General features: G+C 44.3%; 1 protein-coding gene across 1 annotated transcript; it reads right to left on the minus strand.

Annotated features, from left to right (window-relative positions):
- Nucleotides 1–730: 730 nt before the first annotated feature.
- Nucleotides 731–19,348, minus strand: LOC311142891 (gamma-aminobutyric acid receptor subunit rho-3-like; the record flags this gene model as incomplete). Its single annotated transcript, XM_084178607.1, has 9 exons — nucleotides 731–2,027; nucleotides 2,253–2,446; nucleotides 11,793–11,945; nucleotides 12,449–12,586; nucleotides 12,999–13,081; nucleotides 13,343–13,566; nucleotides 14,337–14,404; nucleotides 18,029–18,141; nucleotides 19,206–19,348. 9 exons carry the CDS (start codon nucleotides 19,346–19,348, stop codon nucleotides 1,716–1,718), a joined length of 1,428 nt encoding a protein of 475 aa, XP_084034733.1. The 3' UTR covers nucleotides 731–1,715.
- Nucleotides 19,349–26,386: the final 7,038 nt, after the last annotated feature.

Genomic DNA, 26,386 nt, shown 5'->3' on the forward strand with positions numbered 1-26,386 from the left:
ATGTTACGGTAATTTCCGATTGAGCCGACATGTGCAGCATTTACCGTGAATGCAGTCTTCGCTAACGCGGGAACGTTGCCTTTAAATTTCAATCACACTGTAATGCTGAACTTCTGCGATACGGATTGAATAGAGGCTTCCAGGTAGGCTGGTGGGGGAATGGACTTACGTGACACAGTGTGTTTCATATTATTTTACTTTTGAATAATATATTATTATATTTTGTAGTTTAGCTGAAGTGTGTGACAGAATACACTGAAGAGATGGGACATCACCAAAGAGCCAGCATGCTCATGGATTCCATCCGGTTGATCTAGCAATACTATCATGAACTCGTCTGGGCTAGCACCTATGATTGTGAATATAAATACATGTACTGAAAGGGTATCTAGCACAGAGAAAACCCCCATTCACAGATCCTCATGAGCTGCATCTTTTGACAGCATTCTACATACTTTATTGTTTTTCTTCACATTCTTCAGAGGCATAAGTTAAATAAAGGTTAAATAAAAAATATAATAAAAATAAGCTAATACCAACACTGTGTCACTATCTGATTTAATTGTAAAAAAAATTTACACTCCACTCAGAATCAAGATATTTTCATAAGATATATGTTAATTATATTTTTATATAATTATTATTATTCTAACATTTTAAAAATAGAATGACGAATCTGTAAAACATTATCCTAAATATAAACCATCAATTTAATTAATACCATTGGAGTTTAATATGAGGGTTTCAGCATGAAATGTCCTTTATGTTTTCTTTACACACTTATTTATTTAACTATTTCAATATGTCTTTGTAAATGTTTTGGCGCCAAACTGGTGGCAGTTGTGAAAAAAGTAAATAGTTGGAAGAGTTGCAGAGTTTCAGAGTTAATTGAAAGTGATTTCATTGTTGATTAGATGCGTTTTAAATTAAATTAGGCAATTTTCTCTTGAACCATAGTCTATCCACTAGACAATATGGTCACATATAAAAAGTGATTACTATATAATAATATATATTTTTAAAGTTATTCAAGTATAAATTATCAAAGTTACCATTGCCATAGATTACCAATTAATTAATCTAGTACTTTTGGTAAATTACCAGTATGCAACCCTAATTACAATAGAAATACTCCCATGAACAGCACCACCAACTTCCCACCTGAACCCAGATTTCTAATGAAAAGCAGGTTTACTCAATAGTCTCTCTTCTTCAGTAGGGCTTGACTGTCCAAAACTCCCACAATGCACTCTGGTAGACACCAGTGGTTAAGGTCATAATCCAGTGGGTGGCAGAATACAATGGCTTGATGATGATGCTGTTGTCAATGTGAATAACCTACTAGATAATGTATGGTAGTATAGTTCTGTAGTATAGTTCTGCAGTATAATTCTGCAATATAGTTATGTAGTATAGTTATGCAGTGTAGTTCTGAAGTGTAGTTCTGTAGTATAGTTCTGTAGTTTAGTTTTTCTATTATAGTTATGCAGTGTAGTTCTGTAGTGTAGTTCTGTGGTATAGTTATCTAGTACAGTTATGCAATATAGTTATGCAGTATAGTTCTGCAGTATAGTTCTGTAGTATAGTTATGCAGTGTAGTTCTGCACTATAGTTCTGTAGTATAGCTCTGTCGATCTTTATTAGTAGAGTACACACTCAACTGGATGCAGATCTGTATGAGAACTGCAGGTAGGCTGACAGTGTGCATCTATAGCTCATGAGTATAAACTCCAGTAGATGATGTTGAACAGCAGGTAGGTCATGGGGAAGATGACTCTGGAGTAGGAGTCGATCATGTAGCTGTTGCTCATGATGAAGCTGAGGTTGTGTTTGATGGATTTTTTGCGTCGTAGCCTTGTGCCCTCTGTGGGTGGGGGCTCTGCAGCAGAGTTCCTTGACGTGGCCGTCCTACGCCGCTCTGTGTTGGGGGTATTGGGCAGCTCTGGGAAGGGCGTCAGGTCAATGTCATTGTCATGGTAACATCCGTCAAAGGCCATAGTTTGAGTGGCATTGAAATCGGCAGGGATCTGTGGAGAGAGGAGGGAATTTACAGTACATGATTTTCTGACAGTGGAATACATTAAGACCAGTAGGGGGAGATACAGACATAGTTATTGTCACAGCCTAATCTGGTGCCAATATTGTGGCTCTGACATTGTGGTAGCATGGGTATATTCCATATTTCATAATACACCCATTCACAAGAACCCAACTGTGACTTATTTCACCCATGAACTCTAAGTTTCAGTGACCTTTCCCCCCTTGAGCTTCTTCATCTCCTCCACAGTGGTGAAGTAGTTGACAGCGGCATACTCAATGACGGACAGGAAGACGAACAGAAAGCTGGCCCACAGGTAGATGTCCACAGCTTTTACATAAGACACCTGAGGCATGGAGGCTGACACGCCTGTGATGATGGTGGACATGGTCAGAACTGTGGTGATTCCTGGAGTGGGAGAGGGAGAAAGGGAGATTAGTTGATTATTAAGTTGATAAGGTATAAATCTTGATCAATCAGGGGGGGTTTTCACCACCAAAGTTCATAATTCAATGTAGCTTACACAACCTTTCGGCCTTTGATGATAAAAAGAGGGAAAAATAATTTAGGTGTATTACTGTTTGGGGGATGAGCATAGATGGATGGAAAGTCAAACAAGGGCTAGAGGAAACCGTGTAGCAGCTACATCCCACTCGGCACAAACTGGTTGAATAAACGTTGTTTCAACGTAATTTGTCAACGTATTGTGATGTGGAATCTACGTTAAATATACATTGGATTTTTAAAAAGTCATCAACTTTTGTTTTGAGGCTGATACAGTGGGGAAAAAAAGTATTTAGTCAGCCACCAATTGTGCAAGTTCTCCCACTTAAAAAGATGAGAGAGGCCTGTAATTTTCATCATAGGTACACGTCAACTATGACAGACATAAAAATCCAGAAAATCACATTGTAGGATTTTTTATGAATTTATTTGCAGATTATGGTGGAAAATAAGTATTTGGTCAATAACAAAAGTTTCTCAATACTTTGTTATTTACCCTTTGTTAGCAATGACACAGGTCAAACGTTTTCTGTAAGTCTTCACAAGGTTTTCACACACTGTTGCTGGTATTTTGGCCCATTCCTCCATGCAGATCTCCTCTAGAGCAGTGATGTTTTGGTGCTGTCGCTGGGCAACACGGACTTTCAACTCCCTCCAAAGATTTTCTATGGGGTTGAGATCTGGAGACTGGTTAGGCCACTCCAGGACCTTGAAATGCTTCTTACGAAGCCACTCCTTCGTTGCCCGGGCGGTGTGTTTGGGATCATTGTCATGCTGAAAGACCCAGCCACGTTTCATCTTCAATGCCCTTGCTGATGGAAGGAGGTTTTCACTCAAAATCTCACGATACATGGCCCCATTCATTCTTTCCTTTACACGGATCAGTCGTCCTGGTCCCTTTGCAGAAAAACAGCCCCAAAGCATGATGTTTCCACCCCCATGCTTCACAGTAGGTATGGTGTTCTTTGGATGCAACTCAGCATTCTTTGTCCTCCAAACACGACGAGTTGAGTTTTTACCAAAAAGTTCTATTTTGGTTTCATCTGACCATATGACATTCTCCCAATCCTCTTCTGGATCATCCAAATGCACTCTAGCAAACTTCAGACGGGCCTGGACATGTACTGGCTTAAGCAGGGGGACACGTCTGGCACTGCAGGATTTGAGTCCCTGGCGGCGTAGTGTGTTACTGATGGTAGGCTTTGTTACTTTGGTCCCAGCTCTCTGCAGGTCATTCACTAGGTCCCCCCGTGTGGTTCTGGGATTTTTGCTCACCGTTCTTGTGATCATTTTGACCCCACGGGGTGAGATCTTGCGTGGAGCCCCAGATCGAGGGAGATTATCAGTGGTCTTGTATGTCTTCCATTTCCTAATAATTGCTCCCACAGTTGATTTCTTCAAACCAAGCTGCTTACCTATTGCAGATTCAGTCTTCCCAGCCTGGTGCAGGTCTACAATTTTGTTTCTGGTGTCCTTTGACAGCTCTTTGGTCTTGGCCATAGTGGAGTTTGGAGTGTGACTGTTTGAGGTTGTGGACAGGTGTCTTTTATACTACAATATGATTTTCTGGATTTTTTTTCCTCAATTTGTCTGTCATAGTTGACGTGTACCTATGATAAAAATTACAGGCCTCTCTCATCTTTTTAAGTGGGAGAACTTGCACAATTTGTGGCTGACTAAATACTTTTTTTCCCCACTGTATTTAAAATACAGGATTATGTCATGTATAAAATATGTTGAATTTGTACGTTTGAAACAACATGATATATTTAACGTTAAATCCACTATTAGAAAGAAAAACTATAAGCTGGGAGAATTTATCTATATCTACAGCAAACTTTTGATCTCTCATCCAGGCTTTTAACCAAGCCCAGTTTAGCTATGATGTTTGTCACTATTACAAATGTGCTTTTTTGAGAATGATTGTTGAAAGATATCCACTTAAAAACTAAATACATTCACTGTTTGTATCGAAGTAATTCCAAAGGGTAGGTTTAACAGAGCAAATTAAATGTGACCATCCTTTATCACTCATATAACATCAATGATGCTATTTAGGCCTATATCAATTGCAAAGTCATTAACACACCTCTCTGACTCAGAGGGGTTGGGTTAAATGCGGAAGACACATTTCGGTTGAATGCATTCAGTTGTGCAACTGACTAGTGTCAGAATGGCAGGCTAGGGCCTAGTTTTCTGTGACATTTTAGTGGCAGAAAGCATGGACAGGAAATTCTGACAGGAATGCCCCACTCACACACTCAGACACCCACACACGCATGAAGAAGTTTCACTGTACACTCACACATGGAGCACAAAGGAGAATGAACATTGAGAGAAAAATTGACATTGTCCATAGAAAATAAGAAAACGAAGAAGAAATGAATTGTGACTGGAATTTATTAAAATAATAATTAAATGTTAAATATGTTAAATGTGAAAGGTTGGAAACATTGGGGAATGTTAAAGGGTGACTGAAGTAATATAGTAAAATGGTTAAGGATGAGATGTTTGTTTGTTTTAAGGGACAGTACATTTGGACTATGTCTATCAGGCTTGGAGGATAAGGCCTTAGGAGATAGATAGTGAAATGTTATAATGTTGAAATAGTAGGATGATGATGGGATGTTGAATGTTTAAGATGTAACTGGTAATAAAGTGGACGAACTACAAGCACGTATATCCTACCAACGGGTCGTGGCTGAACGACGACATGAATAACATATAGCTGGCGGGTTATACACTGTATAGGCAGGATAGAACAGCAACCTCTGGTAAGACAAGGGGTGGCGGTCTATGTATATTTGTAAACAACAGCTGGTGCACGATATCTAAGGAAGTCTCGAGGATTTGCTCGCCTGAGGTAAAGTATCTCATGATAAGCTGTAGACCACACTATCTACCAAGAGGGTTTTCATCTATATTCTTCGTAGCTGTCTATTTACCACCACAAACCGATGCTGGCACTAAGACCGCACTCAATGAGCTGTATACGGCCATAAGCAAACAGGAAAACGCTCATCCAGAGGCGGCGCTCCTAGTGTCTGGGGACTTTAATACAGGGAAACTTAAATCCGTTTTACCTCATTTCTACCAGCATGTTAAATGTGCAACCAGAGGGAAAAGAAGTCTAGACCACCTTTACTCCACACACAGAGATGCGTACAAAGCTCTCCCTCGCCCTCCATTTGGCAAATCTGACCATAATTCTATCCTCCTGATTTCTAGTTACAAGCAAAAACTAAAATAGGAAGCACCAGTGACTCAGTCAATAAAAAAGTGGTCAGATGAAGCAGATGCTAAGCTACAGGACTGTTTTGCTAGCACAGACTGGAATATGTTCCGGGATTCTTCCGATGGCATCGAGGAGTACACCCCAGTCACTGGCTTCATCAGTAAGTGCATCGGTGACGTCGTCCCCACAGTGACTGTACGAACATCCGCACTGAGCTAAAGGGTAGAGCTGCCGCTTTCAAGGAGTGGGACTCTAACCCGAAGAAATCCCGCTATGCCCTTGATAGAATAACTATTAATGACTAATTATTACACCCTGAAACTGTGTGAAATGTGTTAGAATGTGTGAGTGTAGGACCAGTAAAGACTATGACATTGAGCTACTATTTAGCAATGTGAGTAAGAGTTAGACCAGACAACAAAGGACAAGGAGAAATGTCTACAGACAACTGAGAAACCAAGATAACTGAGGAATTTAGGGAGGAGAGAAACTGTTAGGCTTTTTAAAGAGTATGAAATATGGTGCAGGATACTGTGAGGACGGCGATAACTAAGGAATGCATGTGTGTGTGTGTATGTATGTGTGTGTGTATGTATGTGTGTGTGTATGCATGTGTGTGTGTGTGTATGTATGTGTGTGTGTATGCATGTGTGTGTGTGTGTATGCATGTGTGTGTGTGTGTGTGTGTGTGTATGTATGTGTGTGTGTGTGTGTGTATGTGTGTGTGTGTGTGAACTGAAGGTCAGGAGAGCAGTTTTAAAGTGGAAAATTAGAGCCCGCCTAGAGAGGGGAGGGATTTTTGTATGACGTGTGAGTATAAAAGATGGACTCTGAAATTGTGATGGCAGAATTCTCAATGAATAAACATCTCTGACTATGCAGACCGGGACTCTGTCCGTTTCTTGATTTTGGGAGACGCACAGAGACACTGAAATAGTTTGTTAAATAATTCACATAACAGCCCTCCGACGAACCATCAAACAGGCAAAGCGTCAATACAGGACTAAAGATCGAATCGTACTACACCGGCTCCGACGCTCGTCGGATGTGGCAGGGCTTGCAAACTATTACAGACTACAAAGGGAAGCACAGCCGCGAGCTGCCCAGTGATACGAGCCTACCAGATGAGCTAAATTACTTCTATGCTCGCTTCGAGGCAAGTAACACAGAAACACGTATTAGAGCATCAGCTGTTCCGGACGATTGTGTGATCACGCTCTCCGTAGCCGATGTGGGTAAGACCTTTAAACAGGTCAACATCCACAAGACCCAGGGCCAGACGGATTACCAGGACGTGTACTCAGAGCATGCACTGACCAACTGGCAAGTGTCTTCACTGACATCTTCAACCTCTCCCTGTCTGAGTCTGTAATACCAACATGTTTCAAGCAGACCACCATAGTCCCTGTGCCCAAGAACACTAAAGTAACCTGCCTAAATGACTACCGACCTGTAGCACTCACGTCTGTAGCCATGAAGTGCTTTGAAAGGCTGGTCATGGCTCACATCAACACCATTATCCTAGAAACCCTAGACCCACCCCAATTTGCATGCCGCCCCAACAGATCGACAGATGATGCAATCTCTATTGCGCTCCACACTGCCCTTTCACACCTGGACAAAAGGAACACCTACGTGAGAATGCTATTCATTGACTACAGCTCAGCGTTTAACACCATAGTGCCCTCAAAGCTCATCACTAAGCTAAGGACCCTGGGACTAAACACCTCCCTCTGCAACTGGATCCTGGACTTCCTGACGGGCCGCCCCCAGGTGGTAAGGGTAGGTAACAACACATCCACCACGCTGATCGTCAACACAGTGGCGCCTCAGGGGTGCGTGCTCAGTCCCCTCCTGTATTCCCTGTTCACTCATGACTGCATGGCCAGGCACGACTCCAACACCATCATTAAGTTTGCCGATGACACAACAGTGGTAGGCCTGATCACTGACAATGACCAGACAGCCTATAGGGAGGAGGTCAGAGACCTGGCCGTGTGGTGCAAGGACAACAACCTCTCCCTCAACGTGATCAATACAAAGGAGATGATTGTGGACTACAGGAAAATAAGAGGACCGAGCACGCCCCCATTCTCATCGACGGGGCTGTGGTGGAGCAGGTTGAGAGCTTAAAGTTCCTTGGTGTCCACATCACCAACAAACTAACATGGTCCAAGCACACCAGGACAGTCATGAAGTGGGCACGACAAAACCTATTCCCCCTAAGGAGACGGAAAATATTTGGCATGGGTCCTCAGATCCTCAAAAGGTTCTACAGCTGCACCATCGAGAGCATCCTGACTGGTTGTATCACTGCCTGGTATGGCAACTGCTCGGCCTCCAACTGCAAGGCACTACCAAGGGTAGTGCGTACGGCCCAGTACATCACTGGGGCCAAGCGTCCTGCCATCCATCATTTAACTGACGTGAGGATTTCACTCCCCACTGCATACAGCCTCGCTATTGTTATTTTACTGCTGCTCTTGTCACGCCCTGGCTCTGGGGACTCTTAAATGTTGAGCCAGGGTGTGGAGTTTCTATGTCATATTTTCTATGTTGTGTTTTCTAGATCGTGTAGATCTATGTTGGCCAGGGTGGTTCCCAATCAGAGGCAGCTGTAGCTCGTTGTCTCTGATTGGGAACCATACTTAGGCAGCCTGTTTGGCACTAGTCGGTGTGGGATCTTGTTCCGTTAAGGTTTGTGTTGTGTAACCTAGCACTTCACGTTTCGTTTGTTTGTTGTTTTGTCATGAGTTAAGTACTTAATAAAATGTACGCTTATCACGCTGCGCCTTGGTCCGTATCTTCCATAAACGATCGTGACAGAAGATCCCACCAAAAGAGGACCAAGCAGCGTGTCCAGGAACAGACAGCCTGGACCTGGGAGGAGATCCTGGACGGGAAGGGATCCTGGACTTGGGAGGAGATTCAGGCCAGAATGGATCGCCATCCTTGGGAGGAGACTGTGGAGGCGCGCTATAGAGAGGAGCAGCGGCAACGCAGAGGGTACCGGCCGAGGAGGAAGCCCGAGAGACAGCCCCAATATTTTTTTGGGGGGGGGGGGGCTAAAAGGGTGGTTGGCGGAGCCTAGGGTTAGAGCAGAGTCAACTCCCCGTACTCAGGCTAGGAAGCGTGTGACTGGGCAGGCTCCGTGTTATGCGGAGCCACGTACTGTGCCGCGAGTGTTCCGGCACAGTCCTGTACGTCCTGTGCTAGCACCACGCATGTGTCGTGCAAAGATGGGCATTCAGCCAGGACGGGGTGTGCCGGCTCAACGATCGTGGTCTCCAGTACGCCTCCTCGGTCCCGTATATCCTGCGCCAGTGCCACATGCTGTAGCGCCAGTACGAGTGCACAGCCCCGTACGTCCTGTGCTGATGCCTCACACGTATTGTGTGGAAGTTGGCATTCAGCCAGGACGGGTTGTGTCAGCTCTTCGCTCCAGACCTCCAGTCCGCCTCCACAGTCCGGCCCGGCCCGTTCCGGCTCCCCGCACCAAGCCAGTGGTGCGTGTTCCCAGTCCAGCCCGGCCCGTTCCGGCTCCCCGCTCCAAGCCAGTGGTGCGTGTTCCCAGTCCAGCCCGGCCTGTTCCTGCTCCCCGCACCAAGGCAGTGGTGCGTGTTCCCAGTCCAGTCTGGCCTGTTCCTGTCCCTCGCACCAAGACAGTGGTGCGCGTCGTCAGCCCGGTGCGGCCCGTTACTGCTCCCCGCACCAAGCCAGTGGTGCGCGTCGTCAGCCCGGTGCGGCCCGTTCTTGCTCCCCGCACCAAGCCAGTGGTGCGCGTTGTCAGCCCGGTCCGGCCCTCTCCTGCTCCCCGAACCAAGACAGTGGTGCGCGTCGTCAGCCCGGTGCGGCCCGTTACTGCTCCCCGCACCAAGCCAGTGGTGCGCGTCGTCAGCCCGGTGCGGCCCGCTCCTGCTCCCCGCACCAAGCCAGTGGTGCGTGTGTCCAGTCCGGCACGGCCCGTGCCTGTTCCACCGGTGCCTGGTCCGGCACCGGTCAGCTGCTCCACTCCGGAGCCAGAGCAATCCGCTCCACCGGGGTCCGGTCCAACTCCTGTCAGCGGATCCACTCCGGAGCCAGAGCAATCCGCTCCACCGGTGCCCAGTCCAGCTCCGGCCAGCGGCTCCAGTCCGGAGCCTGTACAGATCGATCCACCGTCGTCGGGTCCAACTCCAGTCAGCGGTGCCAGACCAGATCAGGGGCGCAACGGGGAGGTGGAGAGAAAGTGGTGGTCACGCCCGGAGCCGGATCCACCTCCGAGGCGGAATGCCCACCCGGCCCCTACCCTGTTGTGTTTGTGTGGCGCGGTCGCAGTCCGCGCCTTTGGGGGGGGGTACTGTCACGCCCTGGCTCTGGGGACTCTTAAATGTTGAGCCAGGGTGTGGAGTTTCTATGTCATATTTTCTATGTTGTGTTTTCTAGATCGTGTAGATCTATGTTGGCCAGGGTGGTTCCCAATCAGAGGCAGCTGTAGCTCGTTGTCTCTGATTGGGAACCATACTAAGGCAGCCTGTTTGGCACTAGTCGGTGTGGGATCTTGTTCCGTTAAGGTTTGTGTTGTGTAACCTAGGACTTCACGTTTCGTTTGTTTGTTGTTTTGTCGTGAGTTAAGTACTTAATAAAATGTACGCTTATCACGCTGCGCCTTGGTCCGTATCTTCCATAAACGATCGTGACAGCTCTTTAATTATTTGTTACTTTTGTTTCTTTTCTTTTTAGGTATTCTTTCTTAAAACTGTATTGTTGGTTAAAGGCTTGTAAGTAAGCATTTCACTGTAAAGTCTACACCTGTTGTATTCGGCGCATGTGACAAATACAATTTGATTTGATTTGATTTATTATCTTTGCCAAAGAAGTGTGGGCTTTCTCCTTGAGGAAACCTACTGGAGAAATACTAAAAGAGCCCATTTTCCATAACCTGTAGGTAGGTCTGCGGTCTGAACGGATAGTTCAGCTTCTGCTCTTTTCTATAACGTGTATGGAACACAATCTATGGTCTATACTTGGCATGTACTTATGGGTGGCACAAATTGAGATATCGGGGAGAGGAATGGGCAGGGTATATGCAAATTCAATACTGTAGTATTTACTTTAGTTAAGGAAGTGTTGTATTTTTGCGGACATTACTGTAATTCAGTACAGTGTTTTTTTGGGGGGAGGAATAATACTGTAGTATTTACAATAGTATTCTACTACAACATTCTATAGTAAGTACTACATGTGATCGAAGGATACTACAGTGTGTAGTATAGTATTTTACAGTATACTACAGTTTACTACAGAATTCTATAGTAAGTACTGCAGTATTCCATAGTAAACTATAGTATTCTTTCATGTGGGGAGTTGCAGAGTGAAATGAGGCCAGCCTTTGTTACGGCATCATGATTCTCTAAAGACCTGCCATGCTCCCAGCACACCCCCCCACACACACTGTTGCATTAGCAAAGTCAATATCTATTCACAAATCTGAGTGCAGCGTTTCTTGCTCTCTCTTGCTCTTCCCTCTCCCTCCCTTTTTCTCTTTCTCTCCTACACAAATATGCTCTGACACACACACACACACACACACACAAAAAAAGGGACATCGCCTCGTACAGGTGACTTTAGTCATGCGCAGAACTGAAATGCTTTGTCACTGTGCTCAGTTTCAGTTGTCCTTTGATGGGAGGTGCATGACGTGTCCACCCCAACTGCTCTCTCTCTCTCTGGGTTAATGAGTCTCTGAGCAGTTCTACTCTGACTGTCAAAGCAGCAGGCTCACGTTCACTCGCCCACATAAAAGGAACACAACAGGAAATTGTTGCACAACCTTCCCCCCTTCACCTTACAGTAATCACAGAGATGTGACATGGAAGAGTAATGTAAAGCACCACCACCCACTTTACTTTATGGAGATGAATCAAGTATGTTGTACAAAAAATGATGGCTTTGAGAGCCGTCTCTGCTCAGTCTTTAAGCTTAGATTATTTTCTGGAGATTCCCCACATACTAGTGAGAGGATCAGTACTGTACCCAGTGAGACTCGGGCTGGCACAGCCCTCCTGTCAATCCAGAAGGACACCCAGGAGAGCATCACCATCAGCATGGTGGGGAAATAGGTCTGCAGCATGAAGAAGAAGATGTGCCTCCTGAGGATGAAGTTTATGTAGAGCCTGTTATACCAACCTGAGAGAGAGAGAGAGAGAGAGAGAGAGAGAGAGAGAGAGAGAGAGAGAGAGAGAGAGAGAGAGAGAGAGAGAGAGAGAGAGAGACAGAGAGAGAGAGAGAGAGAAAGAAAAGGAAAAAATAAAAAAGGGCTCTGAACTCTCTTTTTTGGTGGAACAGTTTACTCACCATCCTTCTGGGTAATCAGAGCTCATTATGAAAGACAGGAGGGCATCTAGTCAAAATAATAGTCACATGGGACATCACATGGCTATGATGTAATGGACACTAGAACTACTGAAAGTTGAGCAGGATTCCACACTGACACTCTGTGGAGGAAAATCTCCCAAACTCTCCCTCTCCTCAGACTGGCAGAGTGGAATCAGAAGGAGGAGGCTTTGGGATAATGGCTTTGGCTCTTACAGATCAGTTTTACGTAATAATAAGCTGAGTAGCAGAGGAGTAGGACAGAGGAACAGCACTGTGGGCCCCTATGCAACAGGGTGCAACACAACCACACATACCCGTGCTGCTGTAGAAGGCAAGCCCGTAGGAAGGGTGGAATTCTTCAATAAAAAACTGTGAGAGAACGATCTCGTCAGTCCTTAATGAATCGTTCCCGTTCTTCCAGTAGAGCATGAGGTCATTCTCATTGTACGCGTCTTCAAGAGAGGAGAGAACAGGGGGAGAAGGTGACTCCTTCATGTGGCCTCTCTTAGAAGAATCATGGGCTATGTCCCTCAGAGGAGAGGAGACACTGAGATTCACTACTATCACCTCTCGTCTGAGACCAGGCCCATGCTTTCTGTGTGTGCGTATCTGCGTGCGTGCGTATGTGTGTGCGTGCGGCGATCATTTGTGTGTGTCTGTCTGTGTGTCTGTTCGTCTGTGTGTCTGTGTTCTAATCTGGGTAAGGTGCACTGCCTCCTGAGGTTGGGTTTAACACAATCATGACAATTGCAACATCAGTGTGGTAGAATGTCTCTGATGAGAAATTACTGACTTCAATTTGACTGTAGCTGCTGCTCCTTTCACACCCAGGGCAACCATATAGCCTTATTGTTTTATACTCACAGCTCTCCAGTTCCAGAGAGCATTTCTGTGTGTCCAAAGGAAAACTACTGAAGTCCATGGCGCAAAGAGCAGTCACAGTGATCCTGAAACACAGTGCATAGTCAATAACACAGCAGTTTCAGAAAACAGACCGTGGTAATATAATGTGGTCGGCAGAGAGATCAGAACTCTCTTTGATAGGTGATGCACTTCCTCTTTTTTTGTGGATATTTTAGGCTGAAAGACACAAGATGGACTACTCCCCCATGTTTCTTATGTGTACAGAGCACCAATACTATCGAGTAGTACACTACAGGCTAAAGGCCTTATGGTCCCTGTGTTAATGGAGGACATTCTCATTGTACCTGACACTGTAGAGAATGTTGCCATCAGGGTACACCCTCAACATGATGTTTTCCATGGTCGTGTCATGGATGAAGGAACGCTTGGAGTGGACAAAGAACACATCCGGCACCCAGATCTTCTTTACCAGCCGAGCGTCAAATGTCCGGCTCCTGTTGCTGCTGGAAGGGAAGGCCAGCCGGTCGTCCTGCCAATAGTGTCTCAGGTACAGAGTCATGGTGAAGTCCTATACAAACACACCAACACAAACCAACGCTCAGGTCCAATGGACAAACTATCACATAATCAAAATGTGGGTAATTGCGCAATGATGGCAGTAAGACTTATATCTCAATAATGGTTCACATGGATTATTTGTATATAGGGTTACGAGCGACAGGGTCATGCAGGTTAATAGTGTTTACAGTGCTAATGTTTATTGTGACCAGAACATCAATGATCCATTAAAGTTAGAGTCCAGAACTTAGTGGAAACAATAGCATAACAGTAAAGTGGTCATCCGGCCCTGTTTTGGAAAAAACTGAGGGATGGGCCTGGAGATTGTGACCACTCTTAAATTCATAGACTGAGCTATGTATACAAGGAATGACCATCCATGATATCTGAATTATAGTTTTAAACACGTTTTGACACTATATTAGTGTTTGTTTACATTTACATTGTTTACAAACCTTGGAGTAAAATAATCTATTATTTTAGGTTCTGATGGGGTATGACAGTATGACTGAACTTATGAGGCATTTATAAGTTATATTCTTCAAGAATTAACAGGTATAAAAAAATGTATAGAGCAACTAAGGATTCTAGCTTTAAATCAATATATGTTTTGACTGTTATTCCCCGACATTTAATTGGGGGCAATAGAGTGGAACAGAGTTCCACCACTTTAGAATGAGGGAGAGAATGAGAGGTTGTCTCACTGTGTGTGAGAATGAGCGTGAGTGGCGGTGTGTTAGTCACATACACACACAGCTAAAGATACTTATCGACACTTACCATGTTGACTTCAGATATACTGTCAATGCTCTCCACCTGCACGTCTATGCCCACAGGAATAGCTGCCCCTACAGGGGTGAAGTAAACAGCTTGAGACTTCATACGTCTATCCTGACAGGGCAAGCACATTGAATGTTAGGCTGTGTGGCTGTGTGGTAATCATATAGTAGTCCTGACGCAAGGCCTTAGAATGTCTGACTCAGCCTGAAACCAGCCTCACTGGTTTTGATTTGCCTTTGACCTATCACACATATATCATTTTACCTATACTGTTTTTTTAAATTTAAATTTCCTCTTCAAGACCTAAGTATTTGTAAATCAACCCAAACACTATAAAGTTGGGACAATATTTGTGAATAAGAGAAAACCCCAAACAATGGTGTCACTGAGGATTTTGGCGCTATGCTGGGTCTCAACAGATATACTGAAAACCTGTGGTCCCACTGGAGGCTGTGGTGTTGCAGGACATCATCAGCTAAGCCCTATGTTGTGATTATCCTGTCCATTTCCATGTAGATACAGGGTCATGACATCACTCTTCATGCTAAACACAGCTGCAAGCTAATGGGCCCCACATAACCCCAAAGACACACCAGTAATCCCACACCTCCCCTCCCCACAGACACAGCATTCTCATCTCTCAGGGACGCAAGAGATGCTCTGTCACCAAACTCAAAAATTGATTTTCTCTCCTTATAGCCTTTCCTTCATAAATCCTAATCATATTATACCTATTGCATTAATCTATAATCAAGTTACATCCATCTATAATCACAGCCATGGTCAGGAGGTTTTCCTGATAATGTGACCTGCCCAATTTCATTTCAACATTACAGGAATTACCTTCCTCCATCAACCCCACCTCGCTTAGACCACACAGACACAAACACAGAGATAGTTCGGAATAGAAAACATCCAAATGGAAACACAAATGGACATAAATCCATAACATGCCCTCACACTACATTTACAAATATGTACCTAAACTGCCATTAGTACTGCCTATAATATAAATGTTATGTAAGTACATGTTTCAGTGACAGTTGATTTACAGTGGGACCCCATACACTGACACACATGCAAGCATTCATAAACATGATCAATAGTTCATTATAAACTGGGTGGTTTGAGCCCTGAATGCTGATTGGCTGAAAGCCATGGTATATCAGACTGTATACCACGGGTATGACAAAACATTTATTTTTACTGCTCTAATTATGTTGGTAACCAGTTTATAATAGCAATAAGGCACCTCGGGGGTTTGTGGTATATTGCCAATATACCACGGCTAAGGGCTGTATCCAGTAGAGTAGTGACCTGAGGGCACACACTTAATGTGTTGTGAAAAGTGTAATGAAATGGAATGTCACGTAATATTTTGAATTGTATATAATTGCCTTAATGTTGCTGGACCCCAGGAAGAGTAGATGCTTGCCTTGGCAGCAGCTAATGGGGATCCTTAATACATACAAATACAAAATCCAGGCACTCCGCGTTGCATCGTGCTTAAGAACAGCCCTTAGCCGTGGTATATTGGCCATTTACCACAACCCCTCGGGCCTTATTGCTTAAATATAATACTGTCTGATCATCACCTAGTGAACATACTGCTGTTGTACTGTATGCATGGAACTCTTTGCTGCCCTGGACTTTCCAGTAAGATGCAACATTTGGTATTGTTTCAGAAAGCGTGGCCTATAATCCAGATTACAATAGTTCTAAAAACACATCTGTGTACTCGGCCGCAGGCTGTCATTGTCTGCTAGGCTCTGCAGACAATCTGGGTCAGTGAGCTTTTCTGGGGATGGGGTGTTATCAAAGATGACACTATAACCTATATTCTGCTCCAGGAGAGAGCATACAAGCTAGCGTCAATGCTGCCTCTTACAAAACCTAAACTCTGTGGCACGTCATGGACTATCTATAATTCTACATCTGTAACAAATTACTGTAAGTAAAGCTCTATTACCCCCCTTCCTCTCTTGCTCTTCCCTCTTCCCTCTCTCAAATGACCCTTGATTTTCCCCATTCAGGCTTAATTAATGAGTCCAACCCAGAAACCGTGAATAGATGGCAGCATTCGCGCAAAATTGAAAGCGCAAACTATCGCATTTAACCATGGCAAGGTGACTAGGAATATGGCAGAATACAAACACTGTAGCTACTCACTCCGCAAGGCAATTAAACTGGCAAAACATCAGTATAGAGACATGAACCCCGCCTTGTGCATCTTGGTCCTGGACTTCCTGACGGGTCGCCCACAGGTGGTGAATGTAGGAAACAACATCTCCACTTCACTGATCCTCAACACTGGGGCCCCACAAGGGTGCGTGCTCAGCCCCCTCCTGTACTCCCTGTTCACCAATGACTGCGTGGCCAAGCACGCCTCCATCTCAATCATCAAGTTTGCAGATGACACAACAGTAGTAGACTTGATTACCAACAATGATGAGACAGCCTACAGGGAGGAGGTGAGGGCTCTGGGAGTGTGGTGCCAGGAAAATAACCACTCACTCAACATAAAAAAAACAAAGGAGATGATCGTGGACTTCAGGAAACAGCAGAGGGTGCACCCCCCTATCCACATCGACAGGACCGCAGTGGAGAAGGTGGAAAGCTTCAAGTTCCTTGGCGTACACATCACTGACAAACTGAAATGGTCCACCTACGTGGATAGTATGGTGAAGAAGGCGCAACAGAGCCTCTTCAACCTCAGGAGGCTGAAGAAATGTGGCTTGGCATGGCACCTAAAACCCTCACAAACTTTTACAGATGCACAATTGAGAGCATCCTGTTGGGCTGTATCACCGCCTGGTACGGCAACTGCACCGGCCGAAACCGCAGGGCTCTCCAGAGGGTGGTGCTGTCCGCCGAACACATTACCGGGGGCAAACTACCCGCCCTCCAGGACACCTACAGCACCCAATGTCACAGGAAGGCCAAAAAGATCATCAAGGACATCAACCACCCGAGCCACTGCCTGTTCACCCTGCTATCATCCAGAAGGTGAGGTCAGTACAGATGCATCAAAGCTGGGACCGAGAGAATGAAAAACAGCTTCTATCTCAAAGCCATCAGACTGTTAAATAGCCATCACTAGCACATTAGAGGCTGCTGCTGTCTATTTAAATCACTGGCCACTTTAAGAAATGGAACACTAGTCACTTTAATAATGTTTAATGTTTCCCATGGAGGGCCAGTATAAAAAAGAAACAAAAAATGAAACAAAAAAACACACAAAAAAAAGGTATTCACAACTGTAAGTCGCTCTGGATAAGAGCGTCTGCTAAATGACGTAAATGTAAATGTAAATGTACTCATCTCATATGTATATACTGTATTCTATAATATTATACTGTATCTTAGTCCATGCCGCTCTTTCATTGCTTGTCCATATATGTATATATGTATATATTCTTAAATTCCATTCCTTACTAGATTTTTGTGTATAGGGTATTTGTTGTGAAATTGTTAGATATTACTTGTTAGACATTACTGGACTGTCGAAGCTAGAAGCACAAGCATTTCGCTACACCCGCAATAACATCTGCTAAACACGCATATGTGACAAATCAAAATTGATTATGATTTGACGTGGTGGGAAAAAGCACACACACACACAGTCACATCCAAACTGCACATTATCGTAGTTCAACCCACCAGGCTAAAGGATATTGGGTGGGTGGTCTTACCTCCAAAGCCAGGCCGCATTGCAAAGTCATGGTCCTCGATACGGAGCAGCTGTTCAGATTTAATTAGCAGGGACTTGGTGCTGTCGGACTTTTTCATCTTAAAGTCTATTCGTCTGAGGAGAAAAGAGGACACAGATCAGCATATCGGATGTTTTATTTCCTAAGAAATACACACACACACCAACTGGCACGCGCACTGGCACACACACACACACACACACACACACACACACACACACACACACACACAAACACACACACACACTTAAGGAAGCAACATCTGCTCTGGGGTGTTTGCTGTTTAGAATAATCAATTGCACTTTAACCATCTGATTCAAAGTAAGAGTATACATGATGTGAGAGCTCTTCACTAATGATTCAGCAGCAAACTGAATCAGTGCTATTATGGTTCAATAATTGGTCCTGGGGGATTATATAGACTTCCCAGAGTTAGTCTGGGTCAAAGGACATAATGAATAACTCCAATTTGGTTGACAACACATCCTGCATCATCACTTGCAATGTTTCTAAATAGCATCATACGATAAACTTCAGTAAACTTATATTTTCATTTTCAAAATACATAAACATGTCTGCTCTAACAAATCATTCCCATACCACCCAAAAACAATCAACTCCCCTATTATTAGAAATGATATTCAAGCGTACAGTCATCCCCCTTATTAACACAACTCCCCCCTATCATTACCCACAAACTACTGCTTTTCTCTTACAATATGTCACCACCAAAACACAGCTTCCCAGACATTACCTCTAAGCCCCTGTGGTAACCTCACCTGCCCTGGCCTTTATCCACAATGCACTGCAGTAATGACATCTGTCCCAGCACACATTGGAGATAATTCATGCTACCATGGTAAATTCACCATCAATATTTTAAAAAATTCATAGAGATTAGATTGATACATTCAATCCATGAATAGCGTTCTGTGATGAACAATACATCTCCCCAAAAAATAACCTTTTAACCATATCAATCAGACAACAGATCAACAGAACAGTAACATCCTGTGGTGTGTGTACCAAATGTAACCTTTCTACCAGAACTATACACAAACCGGCTTCAAACCAAACAGAACAGATAAGCAAACAGAACCCTTGACAAGAACATGAAACAACAACTCCAGTGGGGCCGCACCCTCAGACTCTGGCTCACCCTCCATGTTGGTTCTTGCTGTTCTCCCCAAGGTACACGTCCTTGTGCCTCCTCTTGTTGGGTTGGTGGCTGCCGTTGAGCAGTGTGACAGGCCACAGCCAGGCCAGGCACATCAGCCTGAAGGCCAGGAGCACCAGGTTCATGTCTGGGGCTGGAAGAGCAGGAGCAACCAGGAGGTGCTCCCACTGCGTCTTGAGTCTATCTCCCAGAAATCCTCCAGCAGGTCAGTGGGACGCCACGACTGTCCCTGTCCGGTGACCCATCCATATCCCAGCAGCAACCATATACACCTCACCACACACGCAGAGCTCTGAAAGATCTTTGTTATCCAACCCTCTGTTACATGCTGCACGTTGATCCAGGCATCCAACGATCAGCTCCAGTGCCACAAAATGTGCCCCCAGCTTGTGTTTTCGCCTGCCTGTGCCCTAGTGCCAGTCCCTCTGACTTGTGTTTCTATGCTACTCAGGGCACATGCTGTTGTTCCTGCTCTCCTCTCTCCACTCCCTCTGATTAAAATCAAATATCAATTTATTCATATAATGACAAAGGAATGACGTTAATTCCTCTGTAATCTTCTTATGTGTGGTCGCTGAAATCTTTCAGTAACCTACAAACTGGAGCCAGGGGAGGGCGGGGTGTGGATAATACAACCAACAGTTTCTAATCATGATTTTTCCCCCAGATAAAAATAAAAAGCTTGTAGCTCACAATCAGTGTATGCATCAACAATGTTCCATGGAATTGCATTGAGATTGTGATGGCAGCAGGATTAGATTTAGAAATACAGTGAGCTTCAAAAGTATTGGGACAGTAACACATTTTTTGTTGTTTTGTCTTGTACTCCAGCACTTTGGATGTGAAATGATACAATGACTATGAGGTTAAAGTGCAGACTGTCAGCTTTAATTTGAGGGTATTTTTTATCCATATCGGGTGAACTATTTAGAAATTACAGCACTTTTTGTACATAGTCCTCCCATTTTAGGGGACCAAAAGTATTGGGACAAATTCACTTACAGTGGGGAGAACAAGTATTTGATACACTGCCGATTTTGCAGGTTTTTCTACTTACAAAGCATGTAGAGGTCTGTAATTTGTATGATAGGTACACTTCAACTGTGAGAGACGGAATCTAAAACAAAAATCCAGAAAATCACATTGTGTGATTTTTAAGTAATTAATTTGCATTTTATTGCATGACATAAGTATTTGATCACCTACCAACCAGTAAGAATTCCGGCTCTCACAGACCTGTTAGTTTTTCTTTAAGAAGCCCTCCTGTTCTCCACTCATTACCTGTATTAACAGTACAGGTGCATCAAAGCTGGGACCGAGATAATGAAAAACAGCTTCTATCTCAAGGCCATCAGACTGTTAACCTCTTAAGGATCTGACCCTTTTTTAAAATTTTCGCCTCAAATGACATACCCAAATCTAACTGCCTGTAGCTCAGGACCTGAAGCAAGGATATGCATATTCTTGATACCATTTGAAAGGAAACTTTGAAGTTTGTGGAAATGTGAAATTAATGTAGGAGAATATAACACATTAGATCTGGTAAAAGATAATACCATCTTTGAAATGCAAGAGAAAGGCCACAATATAATATTGCATTTTAGGCGCAATGTAGATTTTGGCCACTAGATGGCAGCAGTGTGTGTGCAAAGTTTCAGATTGATCCAGCGAAGCATTGCAATACTGGACATTGCAAGTCTGCCCTAATGTGCCGAATTGGTCAATTGATACATTTTCAAGTACATAACTATAGAGAACATACAAAAATGATATGGTAATACAAAATGTAAGTTTACACACTCCCAGGAATGTCATACATTATGGATCATTAGCTTATACACTAACTTTAACACATCTAGAGGCCGGGCGGGGTGGGTGTGGAGCCAGAGACAGCAGGGGTTCAAACTGTAGAACACAGTTCCTACATTTGAATATAAAAATTGATTTAATCAAACAAAACTATGCTACATTTTATCTCTGGGACCCTTAGGATGACAAATCAGAGCAAGATTACTGAATGTAAGTGCATTATTTACCTTCAGAGGTGAATGTATCAAACCAGTTGCCGTGATACGTTTTTTGTTGTTGTGCACTCTCCTCAAACAATAGCATGGTCTTTTTTCACTGTAATAGCTACTGTAAATTGGACAGTGCAGTTAGATTAACAGGAATTTAAGCTTTCTGCCCATATTAGACATGTCTATGTCCTGGAGAGTTTGCTGTTACTTACAACAGTCATGCTAATCACATTAGCGCACGTTAGCTCAACCGTCCCGTATATGGGACACAGATCCCATAGAGGTTAAACAGCCATTACTAGCACAGAGAGGCCTACATACAGACTTGAAAATCACTGGCCACTTTAATAAATGGAACACTAGTCACTTTAATAATGCCACTTTAATGTTTACATATCTTGCATTACCCATCTCATATGTATATACTGTATTCTATACTATCTATTGCATTTTAGACTATGCCACTCTGATAATGATAATGACATTGCTCATCCATATATTTATATATTCTTATTCCATTCCTTTACTTAGATTTGTGTGTATTAGGTTTTTGTTGTAGGACTGTTAGATATTACTTGCTAGATATTGCTGCACTGTCGGAACTAGAAGCACAAGCATTTCACTACACTCACAATAACATCTGCTATCCATGTGTATGTGACCAATACATTTGATTTGATTTGATTTGATTCGAACCTACCCCAGTGTCTCCCAAATGCCAGTGATTTAAACCTCACAGTCATGCACTCTGCTACCCCCAAATATTTATATAATTGCACTTCATCCTCCTAGATCCTCCTCTTAACATCTGCAAAGCATCAACATCCAGCTAATCTGGAGGTATGGGAATAGATTGCCAAATGCCAACCATCGAATGTTGAGCATCTGTGAGCCAAAATAAGGTGAGGGAGAGATAGAGGAGCTATAGTTGAGATAATAAGCAGGATAATGAAAGAGGAACAGAGAAATTGGTGGATTATTACAGGAATATTAATAGTAATAAGTATTAGTATTTACAGGGGCACAGGTGGGCCATCCACTGGGGAGCCAGGCCCACCCAATCAGATTTGTATTTTTTTGCTCTACTTGACAGTGTTCCAAGTCTTTTTACCTAAACACAGTACTTTACTTGGGCAGCAGCTCACTGGAACTGTTTACCGGCACCTAACATGTTATTCTGCTTGAGTTCCTGCACCTCCCATAGAATATTAGCTCAAAAGCATTGAGGAGTCCCTGTGCCCAAGAACGCCAAGGTAACCTGCCTAAATGATTACCACCCCTTAGCACTCACATCTGTAGCCATGAAGCACTTTGAAAGGCTGGTCATGGCTCACATCAACAATATCTTCCCGGAAACCCTAGACCCACTCCAATTCACATACCGCCCCAATAGATCCACAGATGACGCAATCTCAATTGCACTCCACACTGCCCTTTCCAAACCTGGACAAAAGGAACACCTATGTGAGAATGCTGTTCATTGACTACAGCTCAGCATTCAACACCATAGTGCCCACAAAGCTCATCACTAAGCTAAGGACTCTGGAACTAAACACCTCCCTCTGAAACTGGATCCTGGACTTCTTGATGTGCCGCCCCCAGGTGGTAAGGGTAGGCAACAACACATCTGCCACGCTGATCCTCAACACAGGGGCACCTCAGGTGTGCGTGCTTAGTCCCCTCCTGTACTCCCTGTTCTCCCACGACTGCGTGGCCAAGTACAACTCCAACACCATCATTAAGTTTGCTGACAACAGCGGTGGTAGGTCTGATCACCGACAATGATGAGACAGCCTATAAGGAGGAGGACAGAGACCTGGCAGAGTGGTGCCAGGACAACAACCTCTCCCTCAACGTGAGCAAGACAAAGGAGCTGATCGTCGACTACAGGAAAAGGAGGGCCGAACACGCCCCCATTCACATTGACAGGGCTGTAGTGGAGCGGGTCGAGAGCTTCAAGTTCGTTGGTGTCCACATCACCAACAAACTATCATGGTCCAAACACACCAAGACAGTCATGAAGACGGCACAACAACGCGTTTTCACCCTCAGGAGACTGAACAGACTTGGCATGGGTCCCCAGATCCTCAAAAAGTTCTACAGCTGCACCATCGAGAGCATCCTGACCGGTTGCATCACCGCCTGTATGGCAACTGCTCGGCATTGGTCCGTAAGGCGCTACAGAGGGTAGTGCGTACGGCCCAGTACATCACTGGGGCCAAGCTTCCTGCCATCCAGGACCTCTATATTAGGCGGTGTCAGAGGAAGGCCCAAAAAATTATCAAAGACTCCAGCCACCCAAGTCATAGACTGTTCTCTCTGCTACCGCATGGCAAGCGGTACCAGAGCGCCAAGTCTAGGTCCTAAAGGCTCCTTAACAGCTTCTACCCCCAAGCCATAAGACTGCTGAACAATTAATAAAATGGCTACCTGGAACATTTGCATTGACCACCCCCCTTTAATTTTTTTTACACTGCTGCTACTCATTGTTTATTATCTATGCATAGTCACTTTACCCCTACCTACATGTACATATTACCTCAACTAACTTGTACCCCCGCACATTGACTCGGTACCGGTACCCCTGTATATAACGTCGTTATTGTTATTTTATTGTGTTCCTTTTTTTCTTCACTTTAATTTATTTAGTAAACATTTTCTTGACTCTTAATTTCTTCAAACTGCGTTGTTGGTTAAGTGCTTGTAAGTAAGCATTTCACGGTAAGGTATACACCTGTTGTATTAGTCTGTAACGATGAGCTGGGAGTCAAGAAGCAGGTGCAGGTGGTAAGTTTAATATAACAAAGAACATGGAACGATACAAAACAGGAGTACCGTCTGGACATGAAACACAGAAACAATACTGGCTGGGGAATGAACCTAAGGGAGTGACAGATATAGGGGAAGTAATCAGTGAAGTGTTGGAGTCCAGGTGAGTCTCATGGTGAGGCGCAGGTGCGTGTAAAGATAGTTGTCAGAGCCAGTGATCAGTAAAACCGGCGATGTCGAGCGCCGGAGAGGGGGAGCGGAGGTAGACGTGACAGTACCACTCCCCCCCCCCCCTTCTGACGGTGGACTGCGCGCTGGAGTCTCACGTGGGCATCGCTCCCCACTTCATATGCGTGCCTAAACCACTCATCCACCGCAGCACTTTTGGTCTGGCCCGGGGTCCACGGAGCCAGGGCCGGCTGATAACCCAGAACACACTGGAAAGGAGTCAGCCCGGTGGAGGAGTGATGTAACGAATTCTGGACGTACTCCGCCCATGGAAGAATCGGGCACACCCCCCCTGCCGGTCCTGGCAGTGACTCCTCAGGAACCTCCCCAGCTCCTGGTTCATCCTCTCCACCTGCCTGTTAGACTGAGGCCTATAACAGGAAGTGAGGCTGACCGTGACCCCGAGCTTCTCCATGAAGGATCTCCATACCTGTGTGTGAATTGGGGGCCATCGTCGGAGACTAGAAGTCAAATCTAGTAAAGAAAAGGGCCCACCTTGCTTGGCGCGGGGTCAGCCTCCTCGTTGTCCGTATATACTCCAGGTTCCGATGTTCGGTGAGGATGAAGAATGGTTCCTTGGCGGCCTCCAGCCAGTGTCTCCACTCCTCTAATGCCAACTTCACCACCAGGAGCTCTCGATCGCCGACGTCATAATTCCTCTCTGCAGGAGACAGTTTCTTAGAGTATGTGATGGAAATGTTAATGTTGGTGCTTTCCTATTCTATACATTTCTATATTCTAGTAATGTGCTGTTCTAATAACCAATTTCTGTGTTCATGCAAGTGACTGATCGGATGAATCCTCACTTATCAGTATCTGCAATTTGTCAGTACGCCCAGACCTTGTTTTGAGAACGTGAGGAGAAAGATCTCAGTTTCAAGGTCTCAGCTTAGAGAGAAGAAGCCTAGTGAGTGTTGGTCTGTCACATGTTATGAACCAGGCTTGAACCGGAAACGGAGAGGAGAGCGGGTATGAGGTGATGTTAAGAGAGGAGGCAAGGGTCTGGTCAATAAAGTTCACTGCGGCACCGGAATCCACTAGCGCTATAGAAACAGAACATGAGGGACAGTCAGCTAGAGGGGAAGCGGGAGTAGACGTGACAGGCACATGTGACAAATACAATGTTATTTGAATTGAGTTCCTGCACCTAAATATAAACGGTACCGGCACCCAAAATTAATACTGGAACCTATTTCAGTCCAAGTCAAGCACAGGCCTAAACATGCGTACACCATCAGATAGATTTCACAACAAGCAGTAAGGAGTGGGTGGGAAAGGGATATACATTGAAAATATGAATAATAATAATACATTTTATTTGGCAGATGCCTTTTAGGACACTCAAGGACATCTTACATTAAAAGTAGGCCTACATACATTCAAGTGTCGTACATAAAATACATTTAATGTAGGCCTATGTAATGGAATTGAATAATGCTTGATTATTTACCAGGAAAAACTAAAACAATCAGGTTATCAATTAAAACAATTATGGGCGGGTTCTGGCACGTGTCACACCGCACTGATACCATGTGCAGTAAACAGTAGCTATCGCTGTGTAGGCTTGGCTACACTGTGTAGGCTATTGACTGTTAGCTAGCTAGCTATCAAAGACTCACTAGCCAACTTGGCTAGCAAAAACAAGTATAATGGCCTAACAAAGCTCATTGTTAAAAAAAAATCAAAAGAGCTTGTATAGAAGAGGTTATTTGATACAGTATTAGTGATTTCACCACAAAGGGCCTCCAGTCCCCCTCTATATGAATCACTGATTGCATCAATCTAATAGAAGGCTTTAAAGACAGTTTCAGTACATTCAGAGACAATTGTGAAGTTGATTTTGATAAAATAATTAAGCTTACAGATGATTTAATGTAAAAATAATAATCCACAACTGGGATGTTAGCTACCAGTTCCCAAAACAGAAAAATGCAAGCAAGGTTTGGGGACTTGATGTTACATCTACAGTGGGGAAAGCAGCCCCCGTTAGGAGCAACAGGCATTATTAAATGAGATATTAGACAAACAACTTATGGAACTCAACAGTCGTTTTCAGAGCGATTCATACAGGATAATGAAGAAGGCCGCAGCTGCCTGCCTGTCCCAATAGTACTCATTTGGTCAAATGACAGCGACACAGCCACCCAG

Source organism: Coregonus lavaretus, assembly GCF_964263955.1.
Source record: "Coregonus lavaretus genome assembly, chromosome: 15".
In the NCBI taxonomy this organism is placed as follows: domain Eukaryota; kingdom Metazoa; phylum Chordata; class Actinopteri; order Salmoniformes; family Salmonidae; genus Coregonus; species Coregonus lavaretus.